The following is a 17,972-nucleotide window of genomic DNA, read 5'->3' on the forward strand; positions in this document are numbered from 1 at the left end:
CAGGAGAGGGGTCTGTTTTTATCATCACCTCTGATTTACTGCGCAAAATAGATATCCTTGAGGCACTGTAAGATCAGTGTTACTCGTGCCTTGCTTTGCTTCTTGGAGCTCCCAAATGTACTGAATTTTCCACATAAAAGCACATGGCAGGTCAGTTAGATGGGTATTTCCAGTATAACATCTGGGAAGGCCTCGCTAGCTCTAACTGATTGTGCCAACACCCAAACCCCAGAGCATTAAAAGCAGTGATTTTCAGTCTTTGGTCCATGGATCTAGGCAAAACAATCCTGAGCATTTAAATGTCTTATTCAGGGCTCTGTGCTGTCACTGTACAGTTGTAAAGAGCTGGAAAACCCCATTCACATAAAGGCTCTGCAACTCCACAAGCCCCAGCAACTTCTGCCTACTCTTTCCCTTCTTTGCCATCTAAAGCCATGAACAGACCAATTCCTAGTCTTGTGCCCTATTATATGTAAAGCCTGTAAAAAGAACATATAACACTTCTATGGCATTTACCACGTGCTTGGTTCAGGTACACCAAGAGGTCAATGTAGTGCTTGTGCAGCAGAGTAGAAGAAGAATCTGCTGACGTTTGAAGCAATCAAAGTTGGGAGAAAACTGCTTGGTTTTAAAAATACAAATGGCATGTTTTTGGAGGTTAGAGCAAAGTCAACAGGGGTCTTGGTTACTGAAGAATCAACACAGCAGAAGATCTTGTCAGGAGAAATGCAGTTGTAAAATAACAGATATAAACTTTGACAATGAACTTGCTTCAGAAAAATACCTATCTTCCTAGCACTAGAATTCTGCCAAAGCTAACATACTCATTTTCTTCTGTAAATGAATCCTGTTGAAATTTGGTTGTTTGTGTACTTCTGGGGTTTTGTTTGTTTGATTTTCTTTTTTTTAGAAACTTACCTGAAAGTCACAGCAGGACAGATTTATTGTACATAACAACAGAGTCTATAGTTTGTCACACCCAGTGGAACTCACATCTACAGTGTAAATAAGTCCATCTTTCCCCAATCCCCATTTTAGTAGCTCATCTTCCCACCCACACAATTATATGCAGTATTTTCTACTTCTCAGAGTAAAGCTTAGACTAAAAGCCGTGTAGACCTTCCCCCATCATGACCCTCCCAGATTGGCTGGCTACACTCCCAAGCCCTCAGGAAAAGCTACATTTTCAAATGAGACATAAGTGACCAGTGTAACTTTTTTTAACACAGAAAAACTGTGTTCATTTTATAGTTTTCTTAGAAAAATTTAACATTTCAAGTTCTGTTAAAACAGGCAGCTGAAGGCAAAAGGATATTTCAAGGCACAAAGGATCTGTAATCTACATTCAACAGTCATTTAAGTATCCTGAAGGACATTCAACTTGCATAAAAGCATCAGTTAATAAAACCCAATACCAGATACTGGGAGCACAAGAAGGTAAATAATGCCATCAAAAACAGCTCTTTGGAACTCCCAGATGTTTCCTGGAAATATATCTGCATAACATCAGGCTACAGTGTATTGCTTTAGGAAAGTCCATAAGCCTTTTAAACATTGCTTGTCCAGGAGTACTCTGAGTGGTTCTCTTATAAAGAAGAGGAAGCACAATGGAAGACTGCAGAAGGTGCATCCAGTCACATGAACAGAGGAGGGATTTAGGGGGAGGGAAGAAAGGAGAGTGCTGGGATTACACAGTGCTTAACATGACACCTCCAAGATCTTCTGGACTTACAGCAGAACCCATCTGCCCAACCTTTAGGCAGGCCAAAAAAATATCAGATCTTCTCTTATTTTCCCAGTAGCAGGGGAGTATCTTCAATGGGAGGAGTGGGAGGCTGGGCTGGGCAAGGGCAGTGTGTGTCCTGGGCTGCAGGGGCCTCAGTAGGGTGGCTGGGCTGCCTTGCCTGAGGAAGGCCACTGTGGAGGCGAGTCTGGCTGACCAATGGGCTCGTAGGTGCTCTGGTCCTGGCCTGCACTGGTGACACCTGCATGGAGATGGAAGACAACAAGCTCAGGACAAAGGCAAAAACACAAGAGCTGAATGCTCTAAAAGAAACTAACAGCTCAGGAGCACACATTTTACCAGCTCCCAGCAGCTGTGGTCTGTGATCCTCACTAAACAGGCAGGAGGTGAGAAAAGTCATCCTTCCAACATCTTCTCTTATTTTCCCAGCAGCAGGGGAGTATCTTCAGTGGGAGGAGTGGGAGGCTGGGCTGGGCAAGGGCAGTGTGTGTCCTGGGCTGCAGGGGCCTCAGTAGGGTGGCTGGGCTGCCTTGCCTGAGGAAGGCCACTGTGGAGGCGAGTCTGGCTGACCAATGGGCTCGTAGGTGCTCTGGTCCTGGCCTGCACTGGTGACACCTGCATGGAGATGGAAGAGAACAAGCTCAGGACAAAGGCAAAAGCACAAGAGCTGAATGCTCTAAAAGAAACTAACAGCTCAGGAGCACACATTTTACCAGCTCCCAGCAGCTGTGGTCTGTGATCCTCACTAAACAGGCAGGAGGTGAGAAAAGTCATCCTTCCAACATGCCTGTTCTGTCCTTGAGAACCACTCTCTTAGCAGCCACATGGCTGTGTGGAAAGCAAGACCACAACATCCCATAGCAGCACAACAGGCTCCTGTAACAGTGTATTTCAGCAAGATAAAGTGTATGAGAACTCACAGAAAAATGAACAGACAGAGGCAGAAGCTGCAGGAACTGTGGCTAGCTGACAGCATAGATTTAAAGGAATTATACATCCATGAAACACTCTTCCCAACAATGCAGCTATGCCTCAAGTGTGGTACCAAATTTGAGTCCAACCATGCTCGTAACTGCACCATGAACAATTTGTCTGTGCAAAATCATGTTACTGTCCAGGGGATGAGCAGGGAAAAAGGAGGCAGAGAATATCCATGGACAGCTCTTTATCTAGGGGCCAGGTATTGCCATGGGGAGAAAGCAACCTGAATCACAGATAGCCATTAGACTATGAGGGATTTGTTCTAAGCAGCAAGGATGCTCCCAGGCAACAAAGAGGGACTTAGTGTAGAAAGAAAACAAGACAGAAAAGGCCAGGAAAATTTCAACACTGCTGGGTTTAAAAGAAAATGCCAGATAGCAGGAAAATAGGAGGAAATTTGTCAAGCACATTCATCACAAAGCAACACACAGGACTGAAAATCTTGTAAGAAAGTTCAGGAGAGGATATGAAACTACAAAGTGTCTTAATTCCCACCTGTGCCTGAGAGGAGACTCTTGGTTTGTCATAGTGTGCTTGAAAAGAAGTGCTGCCAAATTCCAAACAAAAGATGAACTCCTCAATGATACCAGTATTTTCTATACACATACTGAATCCCAATGACAAGCACAGTGAGCAGCTAATAAAAACTGACACAAAAAAGGCACTGCAGGTGACTCACGTGCCTCCTGACCCAGGAGGCATAAGACATATCCATCTGGATTTTCACAAGTAGCTGGCAGAGATGACATCCACACTCCAGTAGCAGAGAGGTGCAAATACCACGCAGTGCCCTAAGCCATGGTTTCTTTCCATGGCTTCTCCTCCCCCCTGCAGGTTTCCACCCCTTTTCACAGGAGTGTGATCTTTGCTACCACCAAAGCAGAATAAGAGACAGCTTCCAGGCACTAATGTAGGTACACTATCTTCTGTCCTGCACAGCCTTCTGACAAACAGAACTGTGACAGGCTGCAGGTTCTGCCAGCATGAATTCAAACAACAATCCCTGGCAAACAATCAATCCCTGGCAGCTGCTCAGGCATGAACCAGGAGTGCTTGGCAAAGCTGACCAAGACACAGAACATCTAGCCACAGCCCATCTTCTCTAGCAAATCCTCCGCATTATCATTTTCAAATACAACCAGGGGAAAAATTAAATGTCTCCAAGCTAACTCCCATCAGGTAAATATTAGTCCCATTTTCCATGTGAGGAACAAAGTCCAAAGCAATCGAGGTAAATAGGACATGTGAGGCCCACATGGAGTTAGAAATCCAGCTTTATTTCCCTCTTGTTCATAATCCAGCCAGAGGAAATACTGCCTCTACTTTCCCCCAGAAGGGAAAAAAAGGGTTGACAAAGAAAGAACACCCAGAAGTTTCCAACAAATGCACATAAATGCAGGAGGAAGAAGAGAGGAAAAGCCTCTCAACACCATTGTGGGCAAAATGGCGTTGAGATGTCAAAATGTCAAAAACTTCAGTTCTGCAAGGGAAGAGAGGAAGAATATAAATTTAAGGCCAAAGACACACCAGAACAACAAAATGGGATAACAAACATGAGCAAGCAGACAAGCAGCCTGTCTGCCTGGACTGGAGGGCAGAATCCAGTTGCACAGAGCTCAGGCTGAAGGGTCCAAAGTGCAAGGCAGTCCTGAGGAGGTGGCCCACACTGACAAGGAAGCAGAAGAAGCACCCTACCTATGTTGAAGGTGTACTCCCCTCCACGCTCCCGATACATCCGATACACCAAATAGCAGGACACGGGCTTGAGGAGGAGACTGAAGATGGCCATGCCTATACTGAACCGCTTCGCATCACTGAGGAAGTCGTGGGAAGGGTAGAAGATAGAGATGTGAATGATGTCCGTGAGGACTGTGAGCAGCAGGCCAGTCAAGAACTGCAAACAAGGACAGAGAATGGGACATGAACAGAACAAGGGTTTAACCACTGACAGTAACAGTCTGCATCTATTTCCTGCTAGAGCTATGTTGCACAATCATCCTTCACCCCAGTATCACACAGCACTCTTGGTACTGCCCCAGGCAGACAGATACTCCTAGATAAATGATCTTGTATTTCATGCCTTTTCCTGTCAGATATCTTCTTATAATATATTCTAGAGTTGTTTATTTTTGTTTGCCAATTTATTCAATGTTCAGAAGAGGGTTTTTCAGAGCCCCTCCAACTGAAGCATATTAAACACTTTGAGTCCTCATCTGTTATTACAAGTCACAACAGCAGGTTGTGAAAAAAAGGAAGAATCAAGTATGGCTCATCTCTGAGAAGAAAAATAATTGACAGTGAATGCTTCTCACCATGGTTTACAGAGTTCATAGATTTATATGTTCTCTTACAAAAAAAAAACCAAAAAAAAAAACCAAACAAACCCACCCAGAGAACTTCTGTATTGGGAACAGCTGAAAATCATCAGTAGCTCAAAGACTCTGCCCTCCACCCTCCTCCTGAGCAGCCTGGGGGGGATCAGTACTCTTACACTCACCATAGTTATGGCATCAAGGGAATCTCGCTGCACAATGGCCCAGATCCCCACTGCAAGGACACTGAAATTTCCCCAGGCATAGGAGAGTGGCAACATGTAATTCATGCATCCCCTGCCAAATGAGACAAAAAAATCCAGCTCACATTCACAGTAAACCTGCAACAGTTTGGTTTCATCCCTGTTCCCATACAAACACCTCACTCTTAGATTTAGGATCTTCTTGCACACAGGCACAAACAGGGAGTGCTGATTCCCAGGGAACATCCCATTCCTAGTTTGACGGAACACCCTCTTCTCCCCCCAGCCAGACACTAATCACTCACCACACTGTGAGCAGCCAATGTACCAGAATGATAGCCTATGAAAAAAAACAAACAAACAAACAGGAAGAGAGGTTAGCATGTTGGGAGAACTCTGGGAGGATCAGTGTGAAATGGCACCATCTTGTTCCCAAGGGATGGGTGGAAGAGTGGCTTGGACCCATGAACCAGTGCAGAAAGATGGTGAAGCAATTGGGACAGTGAAGACAAAGCTATTTTTCTCCACATCTGCTGCTGAGTATGTCCTGTGGTGCTACACTGTAGTCATTCACTCTTCTTGTCATCTCTGTCAACATCTGATTCAGGGACCACTTAGCCTTTTCTAAATGGGTTATTAATTTTGGAACTCCAGAAGAGATTGCACAGAAAGCCAGGCAATCTGATTAACGCTGTGCTAGCATAGTTCATACATGACCAATCTGGCATCCCATCACCAAAAAGGCCATGGATAGCCATGCCTACAGCTCCCAGAATTTCCCTCCAATCCTCAGCAAATCCTTCTTTTACCTCCTTCCAGTCTGTTCAGAGCAGTGGTCCAGTCTCACTGCAGTATTAACAGACCTGAAGGCTTCTTCCAGGACTCTGTGAACCTGATCCTGCCAGAGCACACAGCTCTTTTCACTCGCAGTGAAGCCACTAGGTCCAGTTGCCAACAGCGCCCTGAGCTGCAGTAAGATAATGCTGTCACAAATTCTGTACTTTGCAAGTGTCCTTAATGATCCTGGTCCTTGTGCTTATTGGAACAAATCTAAGAAGAAAGGCTGGTACTGTAATAAGTGATACAAGGATTCTCTTCACCACCACTTGCCATTTTTGTAACCAAGGAAACATACCCCACATGTTTATTCAGAGAGCGAGCATATGGGAACAACAATATATCATTTCAGGTTTTTTCTATATCTATAAGCCTGCTGGTCGCTCCAACAAAGGGAGGTCCCTCATATTTCCTCTCTAAACATTTGTGAAAGCAAGAATATGGGAGACAGGCTCTATTAACAGCCTCACTAAAGAAAGGCTGAAGCCTGGACAAATCAGAGGATCCAGGGGATACAGGTGCACTTTAATTTTTTCCTAGCCATGAGAAAGGCTTCAAATTGGCATTTCTGCTGACCTTGGTATTAAAAAAACCAAACCCACATTACCAAAACTCCTCTGAAGCACACTTCCCCTTATCCCCCAAAGGAAAAAAATAAAATTGGGAAATAAGTACACAGCAAAAGCCTAAGTTACTCAGTGGACACAGGAAAGCTGTATGCAGATAAGAGCATTAAGACACACAAAGAAAATTAAGACCTACTGATATCCTGCTAGATTCCTTGACTTAAAACATCTCTCTGTGCTCTAACTTAAAACAAAACTAGTTGCTGAGAAGAGAGTGAAGCTGTGACATAAGTGAAGCACAATCAGGAAAGCACAGGGGTGGCTCAGGCTGCTCTGCCAGGACAGCACAAGGCAAATGCCTTCCTGCTCTTCCTTCACTGCAGTGCCCCATCACAGCTGCTGAGCACTCACTACACTTTGCTGTAACTTCCAACACTGCTTAGACAGATTTTTATTAATTAATTTTTTTAATTGTTCATGAAAGCTTACAAAATGTTTCACCACCTCTCATGCTTCCCCTGCTCCCAAATTGTACCACAGACACACTGGAAAACTGCTAATCAGTAAAATACAAGCTGTTCTTGGATAAGAATGGAGACATGAAAATAGCATTTACTCAAGAGACTATCACAACATCAGGAAAATTCTTAATTAGGTAGTATTTAATTGCATGTTATATATCCCCAAGACCCCTCAAAGCTCACCAGTTAACATAATTAGGCAGGGTGGGTTTTTTAAATAGCTGTCTAGATCAATACTGCAGTTACTAAATTATGAAGTATGTTTAGTAATCAGCATAAAGTCAGGTAAACTAGGACTGATACTATGAATGACTGCTGAAATAAAACCAAGATATTCCTTTTTTAGTTATTAGTCCAGTTTACCTGACAGTTCTTCAACACACTATGGAATTGGCTGGTGGTGTTGTTATGCTTTAACATAGAAAATATAGTGTTAATGCAAAACTACAAATTACTATGTGAGATTAGTTAATTTGCAGGCAGTCTCCTGATAAGACAACAGAAGAATTTAGAATTTTTTCCATCTATGCAAGGACTTAAGTCTGTAGCTAAGACAGACATATGTTTCTTCTTTTTGAGAAAATAACTCCAAAGTTCTTGATTAACTAGTGGTGAGAGCAGAAAATAAGAAAGGTGGGTCCTTTGTCTCCATCTCTTCTGGGAAAAAAAGATGGCAATGTAATTAAAAGCACCCCACTGGAAACTGGGGAGAGCTAAGGAGAATTCCTATCTCCTTTGCAAATCCCAGCATGCAATGAAACTAATTGCCAGGCATAAAAAGAGTCTAGGTCTGCCAGGGTCTCATTAGATGGGAAACTCTTTGGAATAGGAACTCCTTTAAACATGCTTCAGCACAGAGCTTAGCACAAGACTGAATTTTGACCAAGTTAAAAATGAAACAGTTCCAAATTACAATTATTTTCTTGTATCTAAATTTCTATTTTCAAGTGAGCTCACCTACTCTATGAGTGACATTCACCTGAGAACACACCAAACCAAAATATGAATCTGAATGGCCACCTGTGAGGATGCTCCTCATTATTACAACGCAGTGATAATAATGAGAGTGCTTAAGCAGTGGGACAGGCTGACATGGCTCTGTTCTTATTTTAAAACTCAGCTGATTTTTGAGTTGAGCTATTTGATGTAACTTTGCAGTTTGCCTTGCTTTGAGTAGGAGGTTTAATCACATGGCATACAGACATCTCTATTATCCCTTGATTCTGTGACTTAGCATTTAAAAATGCCTAAGCACAAAATGTGTGTTTCTAGGCACATGAATTGTAGGGCACTGTCCAGACTTGATCAAAATCAAACGTTGTATTTTGAGGCTCTGCAGGATTATTTCAATAATCATAGGTGTCAAGCTGTCATGGCAGAAGTATGGCTGTGCTGCTTCCCCCATGTTTTGCTGAGCATGGCTGTTAGAACCGAGCCAGTAGATCCTGTTCCATGAACATGTTCCCCACCCACTCCAGGGCAAAGCCTAATTTTACAGCTCTGCAAGTAGCTTAAAGAGCCACCCCAAGGCTAAGACACTGCTCCATTCTGGCACAAACACAGCTCAGTCATGCAGCTTTCTTGGAACTACTTCTATCACAAGGCTCATCTTTATAATCTCACAGAACCAGTAAGCAGATCATGCCAATGAACAGTAGCAGTGGGTGTTATTTCCAGGTCCTTCTGAGTAAGAACCTTCCCATCTTTGTGGTATTTTACAGGGAATCAGGCCCTAACTCAGAAGCAGAATGAAGTGTAGGTACAACTATTAACTCCCAATTCCTGTCTTCGCAGCTCGGAGCAGAAGTGGCAGACTTGAAAACAAGGAATTTCTTAATGCTGAAAACAGTTTGCCCAGGACAAACTCCCACTTATCTAACAAGAGATTGGGAAATGGTTGTCTGAAACAAGAGAAGGAAGGCAACATTTTAGTTTTGTTGTCTTTGTGACTCATTCATTGAAAAGTCAGCATTTTTCAGCTCCTCTATCTCCACTTCCCACGGCAGAACATGTATTTCATGTTGGCAAACTTTTTAATTAAATGTCCTTAGTTTTCACTGTTGTTTCAGCATGGAAAAAAATAATCAAACCAAGTTAAAAAATAAAAGCAGAAGGCAAAATCTTTTAATCTTCCCAGTGCCCTGGGAATCACACAGTAGTCCAAACTTGTCAGAGCAAAGTATCAGCTAGTTTCCAGAATGTAATATAATCCACAAGCAGGGCCTTGAAAAATCCATTTGCTTACTTGTCTCTAATGAGGGAAGTTGCTTTTCTTGGTGAACTAGTAAGAGGGGTATTCATCATTATATGAACACCAATCTTTTCTTTAATACAGCCACATGAAAGCTATCCTGTAAAAGCTGAATTAATAATGGTGCCTGAGATAATACTCTTCTCCCATCCAACCCATAGGCAGCCTGGTCCAAGGCTACTGCTCACAGCTTAACAAATCAGCAAAAAAAAAGCCCTGATGTGCTCTGTGATGCTTTCAGTCTCTGGGCAAAGCTTTAACCAAAGAAAGCACCTGAACCATGCTTATTAAATGAAATCACAAAGTAGTGAAGTTGGGGAAGGACACAGACACCTAGAATCTCAGGGCTCTGAAAATGTGAAAGACAAAAAAAAGTAGAGGAAAATGTCACATGTCTGGTAGCACAGAAGACATCAGAATCAAACGTCAGTATCAAAGCAAACAGTGTGATTTTAATATCCACTGCCAGAAGCAAGGAAGTGCTTCTTCCAAAAGTGAAAAATGTTATGTTACTGGTTAAGTCTCTTTTATCTCCATTCTCTGGTTATCAGATCTTCACTGAAATTTCCAAAGTGCCCACAAGTGGAGCCTGCCCTCCCCAGCAGAGAAGCAACTGCAGTTATGTATCAGATGATAAGCCCCAAGTACGTGGGCTTATTTTTCTAAGATACCTTGCCTGACAAGCAAAAGCTTTGTCTCCTTGGGATCTTGTGCAGTGTTTTTCTTGGCTTAGCTCTGATCAGCTGAGCTAGAAACCTCCATGGTCACAATAGCCAGCTCTTGTCTCTGCCCAGTCCTTGGCCACTTTAGCAATACCCCTGAAGTAGGGGCAAACTTTGGAGTCATCACCTGGTGGGTTTAACCAAGAATCATAGAATACACTGAGCTGGAAGTGACCCAGCAGGATCACCAGCTCCTGGCCCTGACTTTGGAGTCATCACCTGGTGGGTTTAACCAAGAATCACAAAATCAGGATCACCAGCTCCTGGCCCTGCACAGGACACCCCAAGAATTCCAGCCTGTGCTTGAGAGCGTTGTCCAAAGGCTCCTTGAACTCAGACAGGCTGGATGCTGTGACCACTGCCCTGGAGCAGTTCAATGCCTGATCACCCTCTGGGGAAAACATTTCCCTGACAGCCAACCTAAACCTCCCCCGACTCGGGTTCATGGCGTTCAGAATTCCTGCAGCCTTTGCCCATGCGATTAAAAAAAAAAAAAAAAAAAAAAAAAAAAAAAAAAAAAAAAAAAAAAAAAAAAAAAAAAAAAAAAAAAAAAAAAAAAAAAAAAAAAAAAACCACAAAAACCAGAAACTTCAGTGTTTCCTGCTCAGAGGGCTCGGCAGCTCCGAGCAGGGCCTCGGCCAGGATCCGGACCAGGCACACGGCCGGAGACCATGCGAGAGGAGCAGGACACAGCGGGGCCGATCCCAGCGCCCAACCCGCTGCCGCAGCAGCCCCCAGCCGCCCTCCCGGCCCCTGCCGAGCCCCGGGGCAGGGCGAGCCCCTACCTTGAGGCTGACGGCCGGCAGCTCCATGGCAGCAGCCCCGGGACGGCCGCGGGGCCGCTCACGAGGGCAGCGAGAGGGGCGGGGGGAGCCGGGACACCGCCCCGGCCCCGCCCGGTGCGCCGGGCCCGGGGCCAGCCGGGCGGGGAACGGGCCTGGGACACCCAGCCGGGAGGGAGGCAGGCGGCTGGCTCCGTCTTATCAGAAGGCTAATTAATTACTTTATTGTACTATGTTATTCTATATTATATTACACTATGTTATAGCTAAACTGAATCTGCCAAGCACTCAGCTCTGCTCACGCTGCACAGAACCTTGTGACTGTCAGCCGACAGTCCCGACACACACACCAACACACACACACACTCTTGGCCCCGATGTTATGAATAAAAAGTTACCTATTTTTTTTTTTTTATGTTGCAGAGTTAAAACCAAGTCAGACCATTTGCTGTTAAGTTAGTTTCATTGTTAAGAGTTCTTCTTCAATTACCTGTTAATGGTTGGTGATTAACCGTTGTCCCCCTTTCGCTTGCCAGGGAGGGACACCCGGACAGACCCTGCAGGTACCAGGAGAATGGGAGTGGCATCAGAGCCACTATGCAGATGAGAAATGCATTGCGCCCCGAATTTTGCAGTTTTCCCAGGAAAACCCCTAAAATTACAAGCCAACATAGAACTAAGTGACCTAAGTGACGTCTAAGGATGGGAACGTAGTCCAGTACCTGCTTGGATCCTTTTTTGCTTCTTACCCTAACCTAAAAGATCTTGATTAAAGAGACGACTCGGGGTGTTGGACCAAAAAGGAGGACTCTCCTAATCTCCCGTGAGGACGGAATCGTCAGCTCTGCCTGCAGACCAGCGGACAAAGCTGCATCACCCTCCTCCTCCGTGCCACGCCTGGGAGCAGCGGCGGCGTGGGTGTGACCCATCGATTTCTCCCCACCTGAGCTGATTCTTCTTAATAAAGGCATTTAAAAGGAGAAAGATCTCCTGCCCATTTATTTCACCTGACAGGCCAAGGAAGCAAAACACCCTCACTCTGGGTGAGGTAAACAATTTCCGTATTGCATTCTGCTTTGGCACAAACATAGGCACAGCAAATGAGATAAGAATAGCTTTTCCTTTCTCTGAGGTTCAGAGAATGTGAAACCCAGAATATCCTTGGGAAGCCGTGCCTTGCTTTTGTCTGTGAAGAGAAATGTGGCTGCACCGAGGGGCTCTGTTGGAGTTGGCCGAGAGGCAGCTGGTTGGACGTGTCCCAGTGGAGGTTGGGGTGCTCTGCCTGCCTGATGTGAACCCCACAGCTTCTGATCTCCTTAATGCCTCCAGGAGGTGCCACAAGGATGGTGCCAGACTCTTCTCAGCAGTACCCAGTCACAGGACAGTGGGCATAAACTAGAACACCAGAAATTCCAGCTAAACATGAGGAAGAACTTTACGTTGAGAGTGGCAGAGCACTGGGACAGGCACCCAAGAAGGGCATGGAGTCTCTCTGGAGACATTCCAAACCCAACTGGACACGTTCCTGTGTCACCTGCTCCAGGTGACCCTGCCTTGGCAGGTGGAGGGGGTGGCAGGGAGCTGGATGAGATGATCTCCAGAGGCCCCTTCCAACCCTAACAATTCTGTGATTCTGTTTTAAAAGCCACCATTAAGTTAAAAATATGCATATATCAGTTTCTTGGCTGCAAACACCCAGCCAAAGTGTTCACAGATCAGTTTGTTGGCTCCAAAAACCCGGCCAAACTCTTCCTTCTGCTTGCACATGCAATGCAGTGAGACAAGGCTGAACATTATACTTTGATTTTAATCAGTGTCTGGGAAAGCTAATGTGTGCAAAGGACTTAACAGCTTTCTGCAGGAAGAAAGTTTTTGTGCATATATGGGTGGTGTGACCAAAAAGTAAGGAGTGACAAAGAAACTGTTGATAGACACCAGTATAAAGGTTATTTTAAGGTGCTAACTGTGCTCAGCTATGTCACCCAACAGCTAAGTCAAGTTAAGCTCAGTCTTAGGGGTTGAGCCAGGTAGCTAGGATGGCTGGCAGCTACTTAGTTGCTTCCTTTGGCCCTGGATTTTTCCCTAGAACTAGATGACTGAACCCTTTGCCTAAAAGCCTGGTACAAACAACAAGTTCTTCATTACTTATTCTGAAAGAAATGTGGTTTCATTTTAGAGCTAGAGAAGCTGGTAAGTGACCAATTCAACCTCACACAGTTCAGCTGTAACTTACCATTTCCTGTCCAGTTCATACCAGCAGCCTTCTCCCCAGGTCTAGCAAATGAAACAGCAGAACCCAGAGGTCAGGATGACATTTCTCAAACTCTCCCATCCTTGCCTAATGTATGCTGTCTGCAGTGTAAGGCTGCAATGTCTTACTAGGTTAGTTCCTTTCTTGTAATTATTCCTTCTTAAAGAAAAGATGGGGCCTCTAAGAAATCATCTGGGTCAGAGGTTCATTGCAGAAGTTGGATGTGGAAATGCGTGAGTCATCCTTCAGTCTCATTTCCAGTTCAAGCAATGAGAATTGTGCAGTGCTGAACCTACCATCAGACATTCTCAAACAAGCCACAAATGTAGTGCTCTCCAGCGTGTCCTTGACCGTGTCCTGAGTGCTATTGACTGCTTACAGCAGCACACTTCAAGATTTCCCAAGGCAAAGCATTAAATGCCAAAATGAAATCACCTAGAAAATGCTAGGAAGCATCAAGATAAAACTGACTGGCTGCATAGCTCAGAAGAATAGTTAAAAACCCAAAAAGGCTGTGAAAGTCCCCTCAGGAATCTCTGAATATGTCACTTTCAAATGAAAGATTGAAAAGTAACTCATCTATTGCCACATGACACGTGCGCTGTACCTTCACTTCCAGTATTGTGTCTTGCCTGGACTCATCGCTGTGTCTTGCAGGGAAGTCCTGCCTCTATCTACAGAAGTAGTGGTATCAAATGAGATCAATGCTAGTGGTTCCAGTAATGTCAAGGAATGACTGGATTTCAATGTAAATGACAAAAATATAGGACACTTGGGATGGGGGGAAAGATAGAATAAATAGCCATATTGCTGGCTCAGTGCTGTGTGTGAGGTGCACAAGGATGCCCTTCTGCCAAGACAGGTGTCTGTCAAAGGAGAACTGTTTGTTCTGAAGATAAATTCCACTGTCCCAGTTAAAGGATAAGCACTGTTAGGATGCAGCATCATGTGGGTGTCTTTGGTCCCTTCAGCATTCTCACTCAGCCTGAGACAGTCTCATTATCATTTATGCAGCGTGAGCCATAATTTGAATTCATGTATCCACTGTTTAGCGCAGAGCAGTTCCCTTTGTACAATAAAAGCACTTGATTTCATTTTGTTCATCAATGTATCATGCAGCTAATTCATCCCTGCTTATTATATCCTGGGCTTGTATGTCATGGACTCAAGGGAGTCAGGAATTATGTCATGGATATGAAAACAGTGACAGCTATGACTGACATTATGCATTTGTATGTCTCTCACACTTGTGTACTGGGGGTTGCTTGTTTTTTATTTCTGCTTTGTGCTGGTGTACCTTGTAAATTGCCTCTCTGTGTAACCCACTGTCTCTCTTCCCTTCCCCAGGTTTGATAAAGCAACACAACATGGTGAGGAAGATAAGCAGCAAGTTAAAGAAGGCCTGCAGGGAGAAGCAGGTTACCCAGGAGACTGGATACAGAGATTTTTGTGACTAGAAGACTGCTCCAGGTGAGTTCAGCTCACTGCAACCAATACCCAGCAATTAGCTGCTTTATGCAAAATCTGTTGTTTTTAAAAATCTATTGGTTTGCTTGTGCAGACTGTGTAAAAACCTAATACACAACTGGATACCCTTCTGATAGCATAAAAGTGAGGTTAATAAGGCAGAAATGCTTTCCTTTGCATTTTCAGGACACTGTACCCTTGGTGTAGAGATAAGGTAAGATGATAGCAATTCCATAGGGTTAATTCCATTGAGTTAATACAATTGTTCCTGCTGTCCTTATCTGGCCCTTGGAGGTGGAGAAAATCTCACCCCTCATAGTTCTGCCCTTCTTCCCCTCTCTAGGGGTTTGGTCTGAAGACAACTAAAGGCTGCAGCTGACATCAGCATCTCTGAGTTTTGCCCCTGGCTATGGAGTTGAGAGCAATGAAGGCACCACCTCAGCACAAATACATATATATTTGCCACAAAGCCTTTCTGAATAAGTAGTGAGGAAGGGCATATAGAAGTTGCCTGGCTCTACAAACTCCCTTTGAAATCCCAGTGGGAAATCAGCAAACAGAATCATCATCTGGATTGGAGGGGAAACTGAAGGCATTTTGTAATGCTGGTGGAAAGTCTCCTCCTGCAATTGCACTGCAAAACAGACTATGGCAAGGTGATTTGGGGAGTGGTGAGGGTCACATTAATGTGGTGTCTTGACAAATGCACTTGGAAGTCCTTCCTGATCTCAGCAGCAACGAGCTGCTCCTCTGATTTTCTAAAATCTAACTAAAGCTTTGAGATATAATTAAGAGACCACTCTTCAAGGTTCACTGGCACTCCAGAAGATGAACTGACACACCAGAAGTGGTTTTATGAAGTACATATGCTCACTCAGAACATTCCAAGAAAACAACAGCCCTTGGGGTTTTTTTTCTGATTAAAAATATGAAAGGAATGTTTTTTCCAGGCTTCATGTAGCAGAGAATGACTGGCATGGATGTGAACAATTTGGTATAGCTTGGGTTTCAAATTGAAGCACTTTCACACACTGTGGATTTACAATGGGATAATTACTGGGGGAGGGAGGGAAGAGAGAGAGTTTCAATAAAACACCTCCAAGCGAAAATGAATGCAGACTATTACAGACCTGAGACAGAACGATTCCCAAGAGTTTTAATTTGTGCTTCCACTCCTTGCCTCTCTTGCAGTCATAATTTCGGCAACTACCAGCAATATCCCTGAGATTCAACAGCATTTGCAGAGCAGGCAGCTGCTGAAATGATTCTGTCAAATCAGCATGCTGTTCTCTCTTTTCCATGTTTAGTGATTCTCACCCTTGGAGAAACAGTTTAAGGTGATGCATAACCCTTGGACTCTCAGAGGATACTAACAGCAGTAGCTGTAGAACAGGACTTTGGGTGGGACTTTGTCACTCACTTTTCTTGCATGCATGCTGTGTGATTAACTTTAGAAATTATTGCACAGAGTCCTGCTGTGGCTGGTTTGGGCCTGGTCCAAAGTCCTTTCAAGACAATAGACAATCTTGCAAGAGCTCTGACTTAAATTCTCTGGGGGCAGCAGAGAAGCTGAGCTTGTGTGAATTTTTAATTTGGGTTTCTTAAACAATCAGTTGAGAAGAACATATAAATCAAGTCTTGCTTGACATTTGTAGCTCTCTCTTGTTCAGACCTAATGCCCCCAAAGGCAAAACTCTTACTGACAGCACTGTGACTACGAGATACTGGGAAGAAAGGGGAAAGCTGCTAAAAGTAACCCGTGATGGGGATGCTCTGCAGCTGCTGTCATGCCTTTGAGACAGCACAGAGTGGCACTAAGAAGCTCTGCTGTGCTCACAAGAGGGTTGTTCTTGGACAAATGTTGCCCTGGGGTTTTACATCACAGGCTGCTCTTGCATTCCACACCTCTGCACGTTATTTACTCAACAGCTTTCCTTTGCACTGCAATTGTGAGGTCAGTAGTTGATCTGGCTGACCCATAATTCAGACTGATTCTTTCCAGACTGCTGTGGCCATGCAGCATGTGCCTTTATCACTGCTCACCCTTCCTGCTCCACCTCTGTGACACCACAGCTTGACTCAGCAGCAATGACACTTGGTCCCAGCCTCTCTTTCTGAAACTCCAATGTGAGCAATCAATCCAGTAATCTGTAAATTATATCAGTAAAATTGATTGATAATAGTTAACTGAATTTTCACTGGCCTTAACTAATCCCACCAATTAAGAATAATGTTTTCTTTACATTCAGAGTTAATAGCAGACTGAAGGCTGAAAAAGCAAGAGCTGAAGGAGTAAATCTCCTTTTAGAGTCTAAAAGCTCTGACAAAATTCAGACTTGCTTGTATTTCATGATATGCAACAGTCTTGCCTAAACCACTGTCCATGATCCTACAAGGATCCCATTTGTAGCAAAAGAGGCGAGGAATACCTGCATCACTAAGGATAAAACCCCTGCAAGAAGGAAAAAAAATCCTTCTTGCTTTCAGTTGCACTGTTCTTGGCTCCTACACTAAAAAGCAGTGTGATATCAAACCAGGTTTTGATAGTGCCTGTGCATGTGGTTCTCATCAGTGTCACATAGACCAGAGGCTGAGAGCTCTGCAATTGAATGTGATCAATTAGGAGCCTTTTTTCTCTTTATGCTTCCACTGACAATGGCACTGGCAGCACCACCCACTATTCCCATCTGGGCTGAAGGAGGGGCTGCACTGCTCTCCCTGGGTTAATAAATTGAATTCTTGCTGCTGTGGCATCGAGCTGAAGGCAAACCACCTTTCTTTCCTTCTGTCTTTTGTTCAGACTGTCTTGCTGTAAACAGAAATCTAAACAGCTACATCCAGCTCTGTGGTAGTTTTTGCCCAAGTGCTCCCACACAAATTCCTCCTTTAGCAGGTGTGCACGGGTCAGAAGTGACATTGTATGCACAGTGTTTCTCTGTGGCCATGAGTGAGCACTCATATTAGAGATGTAAAGTGTAACACTCACAGTCTTTGGTGAATACACAATACAAAGTGGCACCATAGCATAAACAAGATTGCAAATTGGAGTTTTGACTAACTAAATGGAACATAGGAGGTTTAGGGAAGCTGTGTAAAGGATTCTGCCCACAGCACCATGATTGATGTTTCTGTTCCTAAAGAAAGTGCTATACATCTCCAGGCTCTTGGCTATAAAAAGCTTCATAGCTGCCTCCCTGCAAAAGTCAGGGTATTGGGGTATTAGCAGTGGCAAAGAACATCTTCACCAGCTACCACTACTCCAAGTTAACAGGGTTAGGGTTGCTCCAATATATCACTGAAGCCAGTAATTAAATATTAATATAAGGAAGTTTAAA

General features: G+C 44.1%; 1 protein-coding gene across 1 annotated transcript; it reads right to left on the reverse strand.

Moving 5' to 3' along the window:
* Positions 1 to 2,153: 2,153 nt before the first annotated feature.
* Positions 2,154 to 11,009, reverse strand: LOC120496786 (angiotensin II receptor associated protein). Its single transcript, XM_039697541.1, has 5 exons — positions 10,923 to 11,009; positions 5,546 to 5,580; positions 5,223 to 5,334; positions 4,421 to 4,619; positions 2,154 to 2,359 (listed from the first exon to the last, which is right to left on the reverse strand). Exons 1-5 carry the CDS (start codon positions 10,947 to 10,949, stop codon positions 2,253 to 2,255), a joined length of 480 nt encoding a protein of 159 aa, XP_039553475.1. The 5' UTR covers positions 10,950 to 11,009; the 3' UTR covers positions 2,154 to 2,252.
* Between the last annotated feature and the right edge of the window lie 6,963 nt (positions 11,010 to 17,972).

Source organism: Passer montanus, unplaced genomic scaffold (genome assembly GCF_014805655.1).
Source record: "Passer montanus isolate IOZ18808 unplaced genomic scaffold, ASM1480565v1 scaffold118, whole genome shotgun sequence".
NCBI lineage: Eukaryota > Metazoa > Chordata > Aves > Passeriformes > Passeridae > Passer > Passer montanus.

Bases quoted from the DNA above. Each gene is read 5' to 3' on its own strand.
- LOC120496786 (XM_039697541.1), bottom strand. From the start codon at position 10,949: ATGGAGCTGCCGGCCGTCAGCCTCAAG. The intron at 4,620-5,222 runs GTGAGTGTAAGA...CCTTGTTTGCAG, and splicing joins CCCTTGATGCCATAACTATG to TTCTTGACTGGCCTGCTGCT. The intron at 2,360-4,420 runs GTAGGGTGCTTC...ATCTCCATGCAG, and splicing joins GGAGTACACCTTCAACATAG to GTGTCACCAGTGCAGGCCAG.